Source organism: Amblyomma mixtum, chromosome 1 (genome assembly GCF_055824585.1).
Source record: "Amblyomma mixtum isolate Tamu chromosome 1, ASM5582458v1, whole genome shotgun sequence".
NCBI classification, from domain to species: Eukaryota; Metazoa; Arthropoda; class Arachnida; order Ixodida; family Ixodidae; genus Amblyomma; species Amblyomma mixtum.
This window is the reverse complement of record NC_143012.1, coordinates 63,218,457-63,236,955: the sequence shown is the minus strand read 5'-3', so window position 1 is coordinate 63,236,955 and position 18,499 is coordinate 63,218,457. Positions and strand designations below refer to the sequence as shown.

The window sequence follows — 18,499 nt, the reverse complement described above, 5'->3', positions numbered from 1 at the left end:
GAGGGTCGCGGTGTATAAATGATCGTGATGCGGCGGTGGAAAAAGCACTGTCATGGCGGCCAAGGAGAGCGAGGCCGACGCTGTGCGGCGTAGGGCTCTTTCCTCTTATCTCTTACCTCTCCTCTATCTGCACGTTGGCAGCGGTGGTGGCTTGGCTAGAGCCAGTAGCAGGCCCGTGCGATTTCCTTTTCATCCTTCTCTCAGTCACAACAACAACAACAACAACAAAAAACACTGTCATGGCGGCCAAGGAGAGCGAGGCCGACGCTGTGCGGCGTAGGAGACGGGAGAAACTCGAGTCGTCGGACCCCGAGTTTGTAGCCAGGCAGTTAGCCGTCAAGGCAAGGAAGAACGAGCAGCGCAGGGCCAAGGGGATGCGGAGACGCCGGAGCACAAAGAAGAGCGCATCGGCAAGTGCTCTGGTCTCCGTGAGAATAAAAAAGAAAATTAGTTTAAAGGGAAGAAAATGGCACAATAACTATCCCTCCTCGGTGGACACCTAAACAGCGCAGCGAGCAAATGGAGGAGGATGGGAGTGAAAGAATAAAGACAGAAAGAGGTGTGTAGTGGAAGGCTCCGGAATAATTTCGACCACACGGGGATCTTTAACGTGCACTGACGTCGGACAGCAAACGGGCACCTTTTGCGTTTCGCCTCCATCGAAACATGGCCGCCACTGCCGAGTTAGAAACCGTGTACTCGGCTGAGTAGCCAAGCCAGGGGATGGGAGGTCAATGACAATGAATAGGTTGGGGCAACCGAAAAGGAAATAAAAATAATAAGCCCTTGCCTACACCACATACGTACAACAGGCTTAATCCAATTGTAAAATAAAAGAATAGGCCCGTAGGCAAGTTGTAATTTCACCACCCGTGGGTGGAAAAGTAAAATAAAAGGGAAAAGCTACTATAGCGACCCACAGCCGAGAGAGCGGGCCCGGGGAGGCTCCCCTAACCTCCCCTGGGAAGTAGCGGAAAGGGAAATGGGACGCGGGAAGGGAATGGGGACAGCGAGTTTTTTGCTCTGATCCTTCAATTATCTCGACTCAATTACTGGCCTTCCTGGCCAGGGCAGGGAGAGCATCGAGATTGCCCAATAGTGCGGCCCCACTCACGGGATGCCCGACCACCCACCATACGCAGCGGGCTCCGACCGTCGGAGACATGGGAAGTCAGTGGGCCTGCACAGACTGTACAAAGAGATGTAGAATATAATTAGAAGAAAAGTTGAGAGGTCGGTAGGAGGTAACGTGACCCTGGCCTGCTGCTCCACACGGAGTAAAGGGGAAGGAAAGGAAAGAGAAAACGATAGAAGTTGGTTTTGCGTCGACAAAGTGGCTTGCATATCCTCTACCCTCTACGTTCACAGAACGGTGCACATGTCCCCCATGGCTGTTGCCCACTTTTCCAACATTCTCCACCTGAAGGACTGGAGCTTTGCAGTTGTCGCTTACGACACACGGCGCCGATGCTATTTACCTCGATGAAATGGCTCATGTCATGAATATTATGGACATTTCAAAATATCAAAGTAATTCTCAAAGGTTTCGAAGGGTTGTTGTTGTTGTTTTCCTGAAAATAATGGAGCGTACCCTCTGCGCGGCGACTGACAAGTGCACAGAATGTTAAAAAAATGAAATAATATAAAAAATTAACGCTGTTAATGATAACGATAACAATAAGGAAATAAAGAAAGGAATTCAGATTTGTTAATTGAAGTAAACTAAACAAATACTGTGAGATCGGTGGATGAAACAGGGAACGGGTCTAAACGTGCCATGTTTAAGAAGCTTTGGTTGCAGATAAATTTTGAACATGAGAAAGAGTTTAGGACGGCAGCCATTTAGTGTATGAAAAGAAAGTTTGAATGGCGGAGAGCACATTCCAGCTAGCGTGCCTAAGGGAGGAAGCATCAAGTTACAGGACAACCCCGGCTGACAGACTTAGACCTAGCTGTCGTAAAGGGTGCTCTAGCAGGCGGCTCCGTAAATAGGAGAAACGGCGGCAGGTCAACAAGACGTGATCTATCGTATCGGATTCGATAGAACAAGAAGTGATCTATCGCATCGGGTTCAGCGCAGAACGGGCACAATGGGGAGACCGCCAGAGCAGATCTATGAAGGTAGAAGTTTAAGTGAAGCACGCGAAGGGTGTGCCATCGCGTGAAGGCAGGAGAAGAAGAAGAAGAAGAGTTGTTTTCCGGGAGGCGCCCGCTCGTCGACGATCGTCCAGTTTCCCGCTCACTCCGGTCAACGTCGTCGGTTCCTCATGCGCAGACCCCGCGAGCTTCCTGGTTACCAGGCCGGCGACGTCGAGCGACCATTGCCAACGGAGAGCTCGGCAGAGTTTCAACAGGAGTTGACACTACCTGGATCAAGGAGCCTTGCATCGACCTTCGGCAGTCCACCCCGCGACGACAGCCCTGGTTAGTGATGGAGAGTTTATGATGTCAGTATGAACGCTGACTCATGCGACATTGTCCTGTGAGCAGTCGTCCTTAGAGTCAGATGAGATGATCCTGGTCGCGGTCCTCACGTGAACTTTGATAGAGCTGCACTTAAAAACCAAACTCGTTTGCAAAAAAAATGAATTTTTTTCCAAGTTAAGGGCGCGGTACCTACTACACTCCGGTCACCTGAACCGTTCTGCGAAGAAGGTATAATCATCAGCATCATCATCATCATCAGCCTGACTACACCCACTGCAGGGCAAAGGCCTCTCCCATGTCTCTCCAATTAACCCTGTCCTTTGTCAGTTGCCGCCACTGTATCCCCGCAAACTTCTTAATCTCATCCGCCCACCTAACTTTCTGCCGTCCCCTGCTACGTTTGCTTTCTCTTGGACTCCACTCCGTTACCCTTAAGGACCAGCGGTTATCTTGCCTTCGCATTACATGCCCTGCCCAAGCCCATTTCTTCCTCTTGATTTCAACTAAGATGTCATTAACCCGCGCTTGTTCCCTCACCCACTCCGCCCTCTTCCGATCTCTTAACGTTACACCTATCATTTTCCTTACCATAGCTCGCTGCGTTGTTCTTAACTTAAGCTGGACCCTCTTTGTTAGCCTGCACGTTTCTGCCCCATAGGTGAGTACCGGTATGAAGGTCATTTAATCTACTAGGGATTGTTCCTCATGTAGTCGGTCTGCGTTACGAGTACGACGCCTTTGCGAGGCACCGCAGAAATTGTGTGCACACTTCACTATCAACGCGCGTTTAAAAAATACTTAGGTGAGAGTTAGGTTTTTATTCCTAGAGTGGCATGTAACGTAGTTTGCAACCTTACATTGCCTCGCTAGGCTGCAATGGCCACCACAGTCGTGCAGACCGCGTCCTCCAGCTGACGTACTTGAAGCTTGAGCGTCATACAGCCGTGGCACTAAATGACCTTTGAGACACCACGTTTTGCCATAAGCGCCCGCGGTACGTTGAAGGCTCACAGTTAACAAGGACGCGACGTACAGAGTGTATACCTAATAAGAGATTGTTTGTCGGCGAGGTGTATTTATGTAACGAACCCCGTGACCAGCAGGATCGACCATTTTCGACTCCGCCGGGCCCGAGACCAAGTGCCCGAGCCCGGAGTCACCGAGGCTGTCGTCGTGGCCGACGGGCATCCTCAAGACGAATAAAACGACGGGGGCCCAGTCACCGTCACGCAGAGCGTCACCATCACTTGAAACTCATGGTCGAGTGGTAAGGGTACCAGGTTACTAAAACCACCTACCGTTTACATACCGTACGTCTGAACCAACGTCACCTAATTTCCGGTTTCTCCACAGAGGTTCTTGACAATCATGCTAACACGATCGCTATCAGCATCAACCAAGCTACGTCTATGCGATGCGACAAAATTCTCCCACAACTGATTTTCAATTAGATCTGACCAGCGCCAGGCACATGCACCCCAGAAATTCTCCTGAAGTGACCTGCCCGCCTGACTTTCTGGCACCCTCGGATACTTTAACCCTCTCTTGAAACCTGTCTAGTAACTCTGCAATACATGCCCTCGTATTTACTTTTCATCACCTGATACGCAGTACAAAATCATTTGCGCTAGTTTTTTTTCTTACTCACTTTCCTCTGTTTTGATATCTTCATGTTAACACTTATTTGCTCTTCGATAACTCGCTGCACTTTCTTCAATTTATTTCAAGTCTTTTCGTTAGCGCCGTGACTAACTGCGGATTGCAACCGCCATACTCATTCTGTTATGTCAGCAACACCTTCACGGCTTTATACCGCTACCGTTGGAGTTAGCATAGAAGGCTTCTTCATCAGAGGAAGTGTGTAGTACAGGCATGGGCGACTAATAGTGCCGGTGTTAGGGCAGCGACCACGGCGGTTCGGCTAAAGGGATAGGGTTGGAGAGTCAGCGAAGGATATTTTCGGATGTTTGGATGTTTCGAAGAAGTTTTATACTCTCTGAAAGGCCTTGTCATAGTGGGACGCCACAAAATGCTAAGACACTTGATGCCTAAACAGAACCATAAGGAAGTTTAGTGCCATAGCAAACCCAAAATAATTCGCAGAGCTAGCGAGATGGCTGCTGGTGAACGATGTTGGCCGGCATTGAAGCACGGCCAGCGCCTCCTTTCGTTAAAAACCAACCAGATCAGCTGTTCGGCCGGTCGAACCCTCTCCACTCATACATTTTTCGGCTGTCCCATTTACTCGCCTGCTGGTCTTCTCAGACGTGTAGTGAGGCAGGGAAGGGCCCAATAACCACTTTTATACGACATGGAATTGGCACAGAATAACCTCCTATCCTTCAAAAAGCAACGTTCCGTATAAAGAGGAGCATACTCCACTGCTCTACGTAAGCGGAGCCAGAACGCGCCGACTAAATGAACTGATGCGCCTAAAAGGGCCTGAATTCTGCAGTGAGCGGTGTTGCTAAAAGTTAAATGACTGAGGCGTTGACACCAAAAACGCAGGGCTTGATTGCTTAAGGGGTACGTGTTTGACGGGCCACGCAGCTACCACTATATAGGCACGCATTAGTACGTGTCTGCGGAATAAATTCAACCACCTTTTTCTTTACCAACATACAACAGCGTATAAATCCTCTGATGGTTATGTATTTTGTTTGCTGGGAAATGTGGTCCCCACGGCCGGATCGAACCAGTGGAGTCCGCCTTAAGGGCAACTAAAGTGGCTTTAGAATTCGATGAGTTTAAAAGGTCCGAATGTGTGAAACATGCTGGTGAAGTCTGCGAAATCTTTTTGCGCTACAATTTAAATGGTGGCGTAATCGCCGAATAAAACGGCGTCGGTGTTCAGGATTCTCTGCAGTACTCAGCGACGGGCAGAGGCCCGATAATGACGTTGCGTATCACGGCGTTGCGTTCCAAGAGAAGAAACAGTTGTTTCATAAAAGAAAACCAGTGCCATCGAAGGTGAAGCTCTCGAAACATTTTTTGGTGGCATCCGACGACGCACAGCAGCATGCAGGCGAAGGCAGCGGACATCTTAAATTTCGGCGATAATGACGTCACTACTAGATTCACCGCATTCTCCTGGCAGTGGCTTTCGTCGTGGCTTTAATCCACGATTATTTCACCATTTTACATGCTACTGCAATAATACTTTGCATGCATTACCGATCTTCATAGATTGGAATTCTCGAATAACCTCGAATTTTCAAACCATTCAGCTTCCCTTTAAAAAGCTAACGCGATATCCACTGTGCCAACGCGGTCTGTTTGAACAGGCTGAAGCAGAAACGGGCCAGTCAGTATCTCATGCACTGAATATTCTTTTAGGTAACCGACGTTTTTATTTTTGTGCCTTGGTACCAGGATCAGCCCGGCGAAGCACAGCGAGCCCTGAATGATCGGAATGGGACGCAAGTGGAAAAAGACACCACAGTGTCGCCTCAGCAAAACATCCGAGACGACACGCGCGGGTTCAAATCGACAGTGCGCTGTGAGTAACAATTTTATCCCCAGACCGGATTTATATCTGCACACAACTGACAGAAAATTTTTTCCCAAAACGGTATTAACAATGGAAATTTTTCTCAATCAGCCGCTAGTTCTGTGCATTGATACAGGTGACCATTCTCAGGAGTGCCCACTTCCATCCCTGCACGGCTTTTACAGGCTTGGGCTGCATCGCACGACCACACATGAGATACCCTGAAGTGGCCGTAATATTGTTCACTTTTCTGGTGAATGGTGATTTATTGGTTAACTTTTCTAGCCGTGTCTGTAACCTGCATGGCAGGGACGATTCGACCGGACATGCGACAGTCTTGATTGTAGCGTCTGCGGACCTGAGACTTTTTAAACTGCGAAAATTTCCAGAAGCTCTGTAACTTTCAGTCCTACTCCGCGGCTGTGCAGTGTTCGTTAGGGAAAAGTAATATCCTCATTATTCAAACGTATTGTACAGTAAGGATTTCGTTTCAAATCATTGTGTCTTTAATGTAGAGGGAGAGAGAAACACATGCTTAGTTTGAAGCTACCCGACTCCTGTTATTAATGAACAGAAGGGGGAAAGAACAGGACACGGCACAAGGTAAAGGAAGAAAGGAAAAGATGGGAGACAAGGCTTTCCCAGATGTAGTCGTTCTGAAGCGTCTCATGCGTAGATGAACCATAGGACCGGGGCTTCTACTGCCTTGCGGTGTCCTGCGTTTTTTTTTCGGTGGTTCCATGACTCTTACCTTGTCGTTCTTTGGATGCCCAGGCGCCGGTCAGAAGAAGCTCGGTCATGATGAAGTGCTCAATGTAATAAAACATCATTAACACATTGCTGGCCATGCGGCTTGCACATACGTTACGTCAAACTACTCGCTGGATGTCCGGTCTCAAAGACGTGGGGCTACTTCAGGGCTCTTGATTTCGCTTTGCGAGCGGCACGTGCAGTGCTGCGCTAGTCAATGGAGGCCTTTACCTAACCTTTCACGTTACCTAAGCCTTAGATCACAAGTAGGATTGTTTCGACCATAAATCCCATTAATTCGCATGGCTGTTTAGGACATGCGTAACTAGATATCACACAGGAAGACCACTGTCCAACAAGTGACTCTTCTGAGCCTACGATTCTGCTGCCGTTGTGATAATGTCCAAAACTCCCAGACTGCCACACGCACCCTTGAGAAAACAAGCGACATCTGTGTCGCTGAATTCAAGAAACCCCCCATTTCCACTCTTAGCTGGCTGGCTGGATAGCACGTTGAACTACTAAGGATATCGACTCCTGATGACCATGTAGAAGTTATGACGCAGACCTATCTCGACTGCACGGCCACACACAGCTCATCCTCGACACGGCACACAGTTCTACTTGAATGACACTTACTGCGTCCTACCACCTGTGCAACGAAGTTGATCGTCAGCGAATGAGCCCGTGGTTTCGAATAAGAATAGCGTGACGCCTACGGCAAAACCGTCTGCCTTTGAGAGGGATTAGAGAGGGACGTGTGTTTATTTCTTAGAGGGACGTACGATATCTTTGCAGTTTACGGCTACCATATAGCACTACGACAAGCTCCCGACACAGCATTCGCTATTGTGGCCGTCTACGCATTCTAGCGGCTGGCGCTATAAGGTAGTACATCGGTAGACGGCAACTTAATGACGAAACTCTATTGCACTAAAAGCGCACGCGGCTTCACTCCGCAGTTGGTTCCACGACGTTCCACGAGTTTTTCTCGGCCACCCGCTCGTTCGCCGACCAAGTCTTCACTCTCCGGTTGGCAATGGCCGCCTGTGGAGTGGGCCTGATGACCGCGCTCCTCCTCTGCCTGGTGCTGCTGGTGGCCATGGGCCAGTCGCTGGCCTCGGTGGTGCGCCGCTGCACCGCGCACAGCTGCGTGGTTGCTGAGCTGGACCTGGTGCAGCTGCTGGACGGAGATGTGGACCCGTGCCGGGATCTCTACGGACATGTGTGCCGGAAATGGGAAGAGGCCGCGGCGCCTCGGGTGAGCGACCCGTTGTGCACAGGACGTATTTTGCGACGGAGGCTTCCGCGCTTACAAGTGCAGCTGTGCATAGAAACGACGCGGAAGGTTCAGAGGAGTCGCTGATGAACGTGTTATTCTTTCAAAATGTACTGATACACGCGGTGTGTTAAAATGCTTAAGCAGTTTACCCAGGAACCCCAGTCTATCCTTGTAAGCTAGAAGAGAAAGGTACGGATTATCATCCTTTACAAGCAATCGGTTCACTGTTCCTGCCATTCTTTCCTCCTCGCCATGGGCCTGTGGGTTCCTGGGGCTCGATGGGGCTAGGAAAACCGTACGAGCACGCGAACGCTTTCAATTCCTCGAATATAAACTGAGTACTTCTATCAGGCATAACAATCTCTGGTATGCCGTGCGTCCCAAAGATACTTTTCAAGTTCAGGATATCCCTCGAGCTTTTCGTTGACAATAGGAGAGTTAGTTCTGTCAATATGAAACAGTACTTGACTACCACTATGAAGTGGTACTTTTTTATTTGACATAAGTATACTCCAACCTTCTGCCACGGCCATCGTGGAGGATCCGTCTGGATCATCGGTTCACATTTATTTCTGTGGGCTGTGTGCATACCTTACAATTGAGCACCCAGATAGCTAGGTAAGAGCTGTACCCATACATACTTTCTGGCTCTGCATTTTCCAATACGTTAATGGCTCTCATGCGGGTTGATGAAGATGTCCTTACGAATGCTTTGAGGCATCATTAGCCTGCCTCTCCTGAGGAGCAGTCATTCGGTGAGACTCAGCGTGGCTCTTCGGACCAGTACGGTCGCAAGACTACTGGTAACGCAAAAACTTCGCTCAGCCTCCGGCTAAACGCTTTTAGGGTTTCACATACTTCATCATTTGCCTGAGTTTGCCTTATACATGCACAGCGCTCAACCTCGACAACTTTCTCTATTCAGTCTAGGCAGCGTTGTTTAGTGGTGTGTGATATCGGGGAGAGACTGGTCTTCGAGACTGCGAAAAAGTTTGTGGGTGATGTGTTCACTCTCTGGTGTGGTGTTACGATGTATGTGGGCGAGGGCTGCTTGCACCTCTTGTTGGCTCAAAGCGGGTGGGGTGGGTTTGTATGTTTGCCCTAGGGAAGGTTTTGTGCAACATAGTTTGTTTCTAAAGTTGGTTAGGGGGTGGTGCCTGAGCTGGTGGTATCGGGGGTTGGTTTTTTTTGGTGGGCTGTTTGTGATTTCTTATTAGTGGTGCGCTGGAGTGGTCTAATGATGCACCATGTCTTTTTGGTCAATATGTTCCCTTTAGAGAATAACAGAAATTATACCATTTTAGTTTGGTTTGGTTTATTTGGGTTTAACGTCCCGAAGCGACTCAGGCTTTGAGGGCCGCCGTAGTGAAGGTCTCCGGAAATTTCGACCACCTGTGGTTCTTTAACGTGCACTGACATCGCACAGCAGATGGGTTTGGGGTAGTGAATACGACATGTTCAATGACCACGGTTGTGATGCGCACAATGCGACATTCCAGACCATGGCTTTGCCGTTGCCAACGCCACCCGCGCATTCGTTTCCTTAGCGCTTATCATAGATTTAGTAGGTTTCGATTTTGGCTGGTATTGCTCTGTTAATTTGGAGACATTGCATACAGCCATTGAAGACGCTTTGGAAGTGTAAAGCAGTTGATGCCTTAGGAATGGCCGTTGTGGGAGAAGTTGTGTGTATGAATGTAGGTTCGTGAATCAGTTACTCATAATTTGCTGCCGATTCATGGGCTCTAATGACTAGCTTTCTCTCGCTCAGGTCACCAAGAAGAACGACATCGACGGCGGGACTGATTACCTTCACTCATCAAGGGCACGTTTCTTGTGGGACCTCAACAGGACCTTGTTGGAGGCCGCCAAGAGCAGACCCTCGGCGATCCGTCTTCAACCAGTCGCCCAATTCTACTCGCACTGTGTAAATTTCGCAAGTTTTCATGGAAGCGTTCCGTTGGCCACCATATTGGAAGCCTTCCAGAGCGATGCGCAGTCAGTCGCTGACATGACTGACATTGGGTCGGTAGTCAAATGGATTCTAACCCTCTCCCTAACTCGCGCAGTGCACACATTAATGGCCGCCAAGCTCATCACTGCCGATGGTGGCACGCTTCTGGTGTTGCTCCCAGGAAACACGTTGACACAGAAGCTAGGTGCGACTGTATACACTGAACACAAGCAAGTATACTTAAATGTCGTTTTCGAGCACGCGTTCAAGTATTTGCCAACGACAGTCGCTCACCGGCCCTCGCGTGAGCGAGTACTAAACCTGGACCGGGCTATTTTGACGCTCTTAGCGGACCGTCCCTCTGGGGCTCGCAAAAAATCCAACGTCATTGTCCTCAAGGAACTGTGTCAGCAACTTCGAACGTACGACTGGATAAAGCTTTTGAATGCCCACGTGACCAGGAACAGGGACAAGTTTAGCTACAAGTCTGAGGTACTCTTTAGTGAATGGGAATCCTTGATCAGTATCGTTCGTTACCTAGAGGGTATCGGAGACATCCTGTTTATTTCCATCTACCTGTACCTCCACGTACTCGTGGACTCCCTCAAGCTCGACTACCACCGCCGACTGGGCTTCAAGGACCCCGAAAATCTCATCGAAGTCTGTCTGCGTGCCACTCAAGAAGCTGTCGCCTACGCCTGGTCCATTGTGGTTCGCGATCTTGAAGAAACCGGCGAGTACGACACCACGCTAGCGTTCGCACTGCCCAAGTTACTAGAGCTTGGCATCGCCGACGAGAATCACGTGACTCTCCTTGGCCAGCGCTCAAACGACGCCGTTAGGAGATTTCTTGGAAGGGTTAGCGTCTACTCATATGACCAGTCACCCCACCTGTCGCAGCTTGACTTCCGAATGGCAGACTTTTCACATCAGGTGACGTGGGTGCTGACGTCATTCCCTGCGACATACGCACATCTTCGAGCGCTCACAGCCCAACTATACCTCAGCAATCCGCCCTCGGAAGCCGACGCGGAGGCGGATGAAGCCTTCTTGGGAGAGCAAGTGGTTTACGTGAGCCGTTTAGACCTCCTCTTTATGCCCGGATACCTGAGGAGACGCCCCCTGCTGTATTCTGAAGAGGTCCCCCTCGAATTTTCTATTGGATCTTTGGGATTCCTCACTGCTCAGCAGCTCTACCGGGCAACGCTTACCCTGACGCCCGAGTCAAGAACAAGCTACTTCTTGAGGGATGAAGATACTCTCCTCGTGCGGAAGTTCGAAGACTGCCTCAAGATTTTCTTCTCTCGTTTACGGAACGCTTCAGAACCAGACCGAGACTCCCATAGCACTCGGCGCCCTGCCAGGTGCGTATTAAAATATGTGTATATCTTCAAAGATTCACAAGGCTTGCTTACGAGGTGCAGTCTTTGCCAAAAGTAACCGGGTCGTACGGTTTGCTTCTCAGTCGTATATTCAAGCTATTCTGCCAGCCCTCAAGCTCTAAATTGTTGTATAGAAAGGCGAACTCCTGTCCTCACCTTCAAAGAACATTTTGATTTTTAGGGAAGCCATAAGGGCTCTGCTATACGAATGAGAAGCAAACCATGCAGGCTGGTTACACTTGCAAAGACTGTACAGTATCTGACCTTTAATTTAGTAATAATCGAAGCAAAATCAGGAGTTTCAGTATACATAACCATGATGCGACGAAGGACTTGTAAATTGAGAAAGTTTCTGGGCTTATAGAGTCGTGAACTCATAGCAGCAAATGTTTTAGGAGTGCGGGACAAGTTTTCTCACGTCACAAGTTCTTTCAAGTCACGTCGAAATTCGCCAAGAACTACATGCAAATAAGCATCCTTATGGTGTGATGCCTATTGTAAGCAGCATGTGTTGGAATTCGGAGGCCGGTATAGTATTTGAGGTGCGTAGTCATGGGCGGATTTAATTAGAGATGGGGGGCAGGTACGTTGACAACCCAGAGGGGAGAATTCCGCGCTATGCTTTTCAGAATGTTTTCTTGAGAGACGTTTCAAGAAGGTTGGCTACCTTTTGTTGAGAGCGCGCACCTCACCTAATGATGTAATAAGTGTGAGCCGCAAGGCACGAGGCAAATGGATTTTCTTCTATGGATGAGAGACGCCTCTAACGCAACCCCAATAATCTCTTTGGAGTTTTCAATCTTGCCTAAGTATTTCCATGCGGTCTTATGCAGAGAAGGCTAGAGATATTACGTGAGCAACTATTCTCTCTGCGGCCCCTGTGCTTTCCTGCTTGGAAAAAACAAGGCTGCCAATCAGCACGAATTCTTTTCTGCAACACCTGCACTGTTAAACATGTATCTGCAATTTTTACCCCGCATTCCTGTAGTGAGACCTCGCAGGAGCCAGTGACGACGCTGCCGACGGGTCCTGCCCACGGTGACCTGTTCTTCGCGTCCAGCGGCCTGGCGTTGGCCTACCGGGCTCTGAGGGGCGCCTTGAGTCGTCGTCACCGGTCGGCGTCTAACTGGTACCAACTCTGGACGGACGCCCAGAGGACGTTCTTCAGGCGTTACTGTCTCATGGCCTGCGCCTCCAGGAGTTTTCCGGGCTCCATTGATCCCAGAATGCACTGTGTGCTGCCGCTGGCCACCATGGGCGAGTTCAGCTGGGCGTTCAGCTGCTCGAACGTCGTCGCAAACTTTGGCCGCTGCCTCCTCGTGTGACGCGGGCATATCGAGACGAATTGTACTTTTATTTCTCATCAATGGCACATCACTTTTTCGTTTGTCATACTACCACATCAACAAGCAAGTACTCTTTCTTTAATATTGTGCCAATTTTATACAGATTACGATTGATATTGAGACTAATGAATATAAAAGTTCAAGCTACAATAAATACATTAACAATACACGATATTTCTATAAAATATCAAGTCCCTACCTGAAGGTTACAGATCCTGCGACAAGCTGTGCTACAAAGGTTAAGATATATTCTTCTCTGCCACTGAAGCCCCAAAACTACGCATCGCCAACCAGTAGGTCCTGTTTCTCGGTCATGTTGCAGAAAGAACCAAGAGCTGCCTCGATTTTGGAAAGACAGCCACTATTGCACAGTTCCCTCAGCCTGCCGAGGAGAAAGGCGTACAAAGATTTTTTTTTGGATTGTGCGCCTGCTACTGATGGTTTGTAAATGACGTGTGGGGCATTGCCAAGCCTCTCGCGCGCCTGAAAAAAAGCAGACTTAGCGCTCCGACAGGAAGCACTACAAGTCCATGTCTGCAAGGAACTTCGACAAATCTGCATGAAGAACTGCGCCTCCATTAAGACCGCGTTTCTTCTCGTCAGTCGTAAAAAGGAGTAACCTATAGCGCACTTCCTGTTTATAAAAGGTAGTCCGCATTAGAGACAAGGTTCTCCCAGATCATGAAAGGCAGTTTGCCAATATGCCTCAAGGGAAAAATCTACAACAGCTGTATCTTACCGGTACTCACCAATGGGGCAGAAACGTGGAGGTTAACAAAGAGGGCTCAGCTTAAGTTATGGACAACGCAGCGAGCTATGGAAAGAAAAATGATAGGTGTAACATTAAGATACCGGAAGCGGGCAGAGTGGGTGAGGGAACAAACGCGAGTTAATTACATTCTAGCCGAAATCTAGAGGAAGAAATGGGCTTGGGCAGGGCATGTAATGGGAAGGCAAGATAACCGGTGGTCCTTAATACTAACGGAGTGGATTCCAAGAAAAGGCAAACGTAGCAGGGGGTAGCAGAAAGTTAGGGGGTAGCAGAAAGTTAGGTGGGCGGATGAGATTAAGAAGTTTGCGGGGATACGGTAGCCACAACTGGCAAAGGAAAGGGTTAATTGGAGAGACATGGGAGAGGACTTTGCCCTGCAGTAGGCGTAGTCAGGCTGATGATGATGATGACTACTGGCCACGAAGAACTACTGGCCATTGCAGAAGACACCCAGATGACCCCTTTAGGCTCGTCTACGGCAGGGAGGCAACGACTATGCTTGAAGCCGTGCTCCAAAACGTCACCGAAGAAGACCCCCTTGACGTCACCTCCAACCTTCAGCGCGCAGAGGAAGCCAGATATCCCGGGCGGCTACGGATCAAAGACAAGCCGCGTTCAGATCAATTCTTCCTCCGATCATACGAGGGCTGCAGACGGTGTTTCATTTGATCAACCCTCCTTTGCTACAATGCATCCGGAAGTCCTTGGCGGTCAGAGAAAGGTGGCAAATGATATCTATGGCATCAAGGTTTTCCAGCAGTCAATGAGCTCTTGATATGGAGCCGTTACTAGCGCGTGGCCGTTTCCGAATCGGCTTTTTCTGTGCCTGGTGAACCGGTAGCAGCCGAAGAGATATATCTTGGCGAAAGTGAAAATTTCAGGGAGACATGAAAAAACTCGCTTTAAAAAACGACGATCTGCCGCACCGTTCGCGTATAAGCAACATTATATCACATGAGTCTTCGGAAGGAACCTAACGAAGCCAGTGAACGATTCTCGCTTAACTCTACCAGCTGCTTTGCAAATGCTCTTCAGATCGACTCTTTAAGATTTGAGAGGTACTACAGGCTTGGTAGATTCGCTGATGATCATACGCTTCCTGCTACAATGATAACTTTGGACTTTAGTACGGTTCAAAGTTAGTAAAACAAGCACAAGTCAAAGGCTTAGACTTTCAAATAAGGGGTGGCTTCCGCCCATGTACTTCATCATCATCATCAGCCTGAGTAGGCCCACTGGAAGGCAAAAGCCTCTCCTATATCTCTCCAATTAATCCTGTCCTGTGACAGCTGAAGCCACCGTATCCCCGCAAACTTCTCTCATCCACCCACCTAAATTTCTGCCACCCCATTGAGTTTAACTCATGGTAATACCGCAGGTTTTCCCCATCGCATGTGCTCATGTGTATAGCACACTCCAATCTATAGTAGGATACAACTTGTCTGCAGTGAAGCGCCGACCACATTCAGCCTCCGCGCACAGAATTACTCCACGACGAAAAAGTAGTCCGCTGATTAAGCGTTTCTTGTTACCCAAACAAAAACATATCAGGAAAAAAAAGACTATGAGCTTTACAATCTTAATATGTGGATTGTTTGATATAGTCAAACATTAAAAAGCGGATTTCGTTTACTGTCGCGATTGGGCAGCGCACTAATACAGAACGCCGTGGACAGCGGCCCAATGTTAGCAACTGCTGTTTTTTTAAGTTGTACCCTACTATAGGCAGACACCTGCAACCTTGTAATATTCTTCAATGGAGTGGGTGAACCGGTGGATGGCTTTATTGTTTTTTGGTTTGATTTTGGTCGGATCATAGTACTCTTAGGAGATTCTAGGTTCTGGCCGTGCCTAAGCGAGTCGCAAAGTTGTTCCCAATTTTCTTTCGCGAGTTGCGTCGCGTATTCTCCGGTCGACTCAGCAGAGGAAAATAATTACCCAACCAGCCCAAACGCATGCTTTCGCAACTCTACTAGTCTTAACTACGTCAAAACGCTACCGGTTTTAGAGCGGAAGTTCTGCTCCTCTCGTGCAAGGCTTTGAAGGCCATGTGGCTAGGAAATCTGGCCATTAAACCAGGAGGAATGGAGGCTTGGCTGTGACGTCATGCCACGCGACTCACCACGCCTCGCCACAGCTGCGCGCGTTGAGCCGACGGCGCTCGCTCGCCTGGCAACATGGAGGAAGGAAAGGATACAACCCTCCTCAAGAAAATGGGCCCAAAACAGGGTGAAGCGCTGCGAGAGGCCCTCAGTGAGGTCCTCCACTCAGGAGATATACCCAAGGGCTGGCTAGTAGGCCGAATGTTTTTCCTGTACAAAGGAGCTGGGGAACGAAGTGACTGCGCTTCACAGGCCAATCACGGTGACCCCTGTACTGTGTCGTGTTTTTGCCCAAGTCCTGCGTCGTCGGATCCAGGCTTGGGCGGAAAGGTCATTAACCTTGGGTGAGCTGCAGAATGGTTTTCGCACAGGACGTCGACTGGACGACAATCTGTTCGTGCTCACACAATGCATCGAAATTGCAAGGGCACAAGGAAGACCACTATGGGCAGCTTTTCTCGATATAGAGAAGACGTACGATGGAGTGGACCATGCCAGGCTTTGGCAGATTCTTGTCGAGAGAGGCCTGCCCACGGAGGTAGTCGATGGGGTCAGGGGGTTATACACGGCGGCATCGGTGGTGGTGGAGTGGCAGGGCCTTCAATCAGAACCGATTGCCATTGAACGTGGTTTGAAGCAGGGATGTCCTCTGTCCCCGCTTCTATTCATGCTAATGCAGAGTGACCTGGAGTGCGACCTGGGGACATGCGGAGCAGGTTTCGACCTGTCATACATGGTTGAAGGCGTGGTTCAGTCTCAAAAGCTCCCTGCCCTGCTTTACGCCGACGATATAGTGCTGGTGGCGGACTCAGGGGAGGAGCTCCAAAGGCTCCTAGACGTGTGCAGCTTGCGAGCCAGACAGCTGGGACTCCGTTTCAGCGCTCGCAAGAGCGCAGTAATGACCTGGGGGGCTCCCGAGATGGGGGACGTTGGGCAAGTGCTTACACTGCAGGACAGGGTGATCCCATCGGTGTCATCGTACCGCTACCTTGGCGTGCAGCTCACCGCTGGCGGAGACTACCTCGTCGCCCATGAAAAACGGGCACATGAGAAGGCTCTGAGAAGGCAGTGTATACTCAAGGCACGTGCGTTGTGGGCTTTCAGCCGCATGGAGGTGGTTAGGGGCCTATGGAAGGCGGTAATGGTACCTGGACTCACTTTTGGCAATGCGGTGCTGTGCCTGTCGTCTGCTACCCGAGAGTTTTTAGAGCGACGGCAACGAGAGGTGAGCCAACAAGCACTGGGCGCCCACCGGTCGACGCCCAACGAAGCGGTACAGGGTGACGTTGGGTGGTCCGCGTTCGAGGCACGAGAGGCAGTGGCGACGCTGGTCTTTGAAATCCGGTCGTGGGCCTGGGGAAAGAGCGCTGGGTGAATCGGATCCGACGCTACCTCCTATACTCGAGCCTGTCCACAAGATGGGGGAAAAGAGTCCGGGGATTAGCGACCAAGTTTGAGGTCCCCCTCCCAGCTCTGTGTGACCTGAAGGGAACAAGCCTGAGCAGAGGTCAGCTGAGAGCGAGAGTGTCAGCAACCGAGACACAACGTTGGAGGACGACCGCGGAGAATAAATCAGCCCTCAGTACGTATAGGTGGTATGCACCACGCAGCCGCGCCGCGGCGCTGCGGTGCGCCGCCGCCGGCCGCCATGATTGAGGTGCACGTAGCAGACGAACTCCTGCTCCGCAATAATATTTCCTTCGAGTGTCGCGTTCAGACTGCCGTTTGGAACCCGCGTGCACCGGAAATTCGGCCGGTAAGTCACCGAGCGCTAGAACCGCGCGAAACTGCGTCGTAAACGAATGCCAATTTGATTGGGAAGCTGTGCTTGTTAGCGCTGCTCGAGCCGGCCGAGAAAACAGGCGCAGCGAAGAAAGTTGGTCGCATGTTTAGTTCCCCTCGATTCTGGGATAGAAGCTCGGATAGCAGTAAATGACAGCAGCGCTTCCGTGAAACCCGAGAGCCGCATGTAGTTCAAGGATATTCACGGGGAAGTGATCGGTGACTCGGCGGCACTCGACAGCTGCGGCGCGTCTGCGGTGCTCCTTGCATAACTGTGGACTGTGTATCTACGCAGAGCCGTTGATTTTCGAGCTGTACTAAATATCTGACCGTGATATAACGTTTCATACTTTAATCTTAGGTTGACCTGCAAAATTCTTGGACAAAGTGCAACCTGAAAAAAACGCAGGACGGCCCCCAAAGTTTGCTTAGATATGTTGAATGAAAGGAGGTGGCCTCGTACTTTTTTGGGGCTTGAATTACTGGGGCATGCTCTTCGTTTTTTGATGGAATCGTGGCCACCAAGGCGGCGTCCTATCGCGGATGGTGAAATTTGCACTTGCGTCAAGGTGATACTGCATGGCTTGTGAGCTGCACGGCAAACCCGATCCATACCAAAACAGCTCACAAATTTTTGCACCGTGCGCTGTGTTGTCAGATGCTCACCCGAAAAAGAGACACGATACTGACAAAGCGCGGGCTATGAAGTGTAAGCTAGCAGGTACTCTCGTGTCGAATTTTGTCAACATGGCGTGCACTGTGCTGAACAACTACCTAGCCCAGCCTGCGGCCTTACACGTAGCCGTTGTGACAATCTATACGGCCACCTTTGTGCAGAAGAACGACTGCTCCAGAGCGGTTAGAAGGCTTTCGATGTCGTTGTTGTTGCGACTGAGAGAAGGATGAAAGGAAATTGCACGGGCCTGCCAACTGGATCCAGCCGAGCCACCGCCGCTGCCACGTGCAGATAGAGAAGAGTTAAATGATCAGAAGAAAGATAAAGGAAAACACGCGCGTCGCAGCAACAACCGCGGACGCCGGCTGAAAAAGCAGATAAGCGGACGCAGCCGAAGGTTTTCGATGTCCGGCCATGTGCGTGCGTTGTGTGCAGAGGACACCTACACAAGACATAATATCGGCCCCTTTTGTCAGACATTTACTCGGTGTGCTCATGAACCGCAGCCGCCGTAGCGAGTGACGCCGAGTCACCGA

The 18,499-nt window shown here is 49.9% G+C and overlaps 1 protein-coding gene across 1 annotated transcript; it reads left to right on the top strand.

The window, feature by feature from the left end:
• The first annotated feature begins 239 nt into the window (after positions 1-239).
• Positions 240-12,729, top strand: LOC149366499 (uncharacterized). The gene is made up of 7 exons (XM_089571100.1): positions 240-328; positions 2,276-2,424; positions 3,531-3,694; positions 5,800-5,926; positions 7,630-7,928; positions 10,174-11,267; positions 12,274-12,729. The coding sequence occupies exons 1-7, from the start codon at positions 240-242 to the stop codon at positions 12,608-12,610; spliced, it is 2,259 nt and encodes a 752-aa protein (XP_089427226.1). The 3' UTR covers positions 12,611-12,729.
• Positions 12,730-18,499: the final 5,770 nt, after the last annotated feature.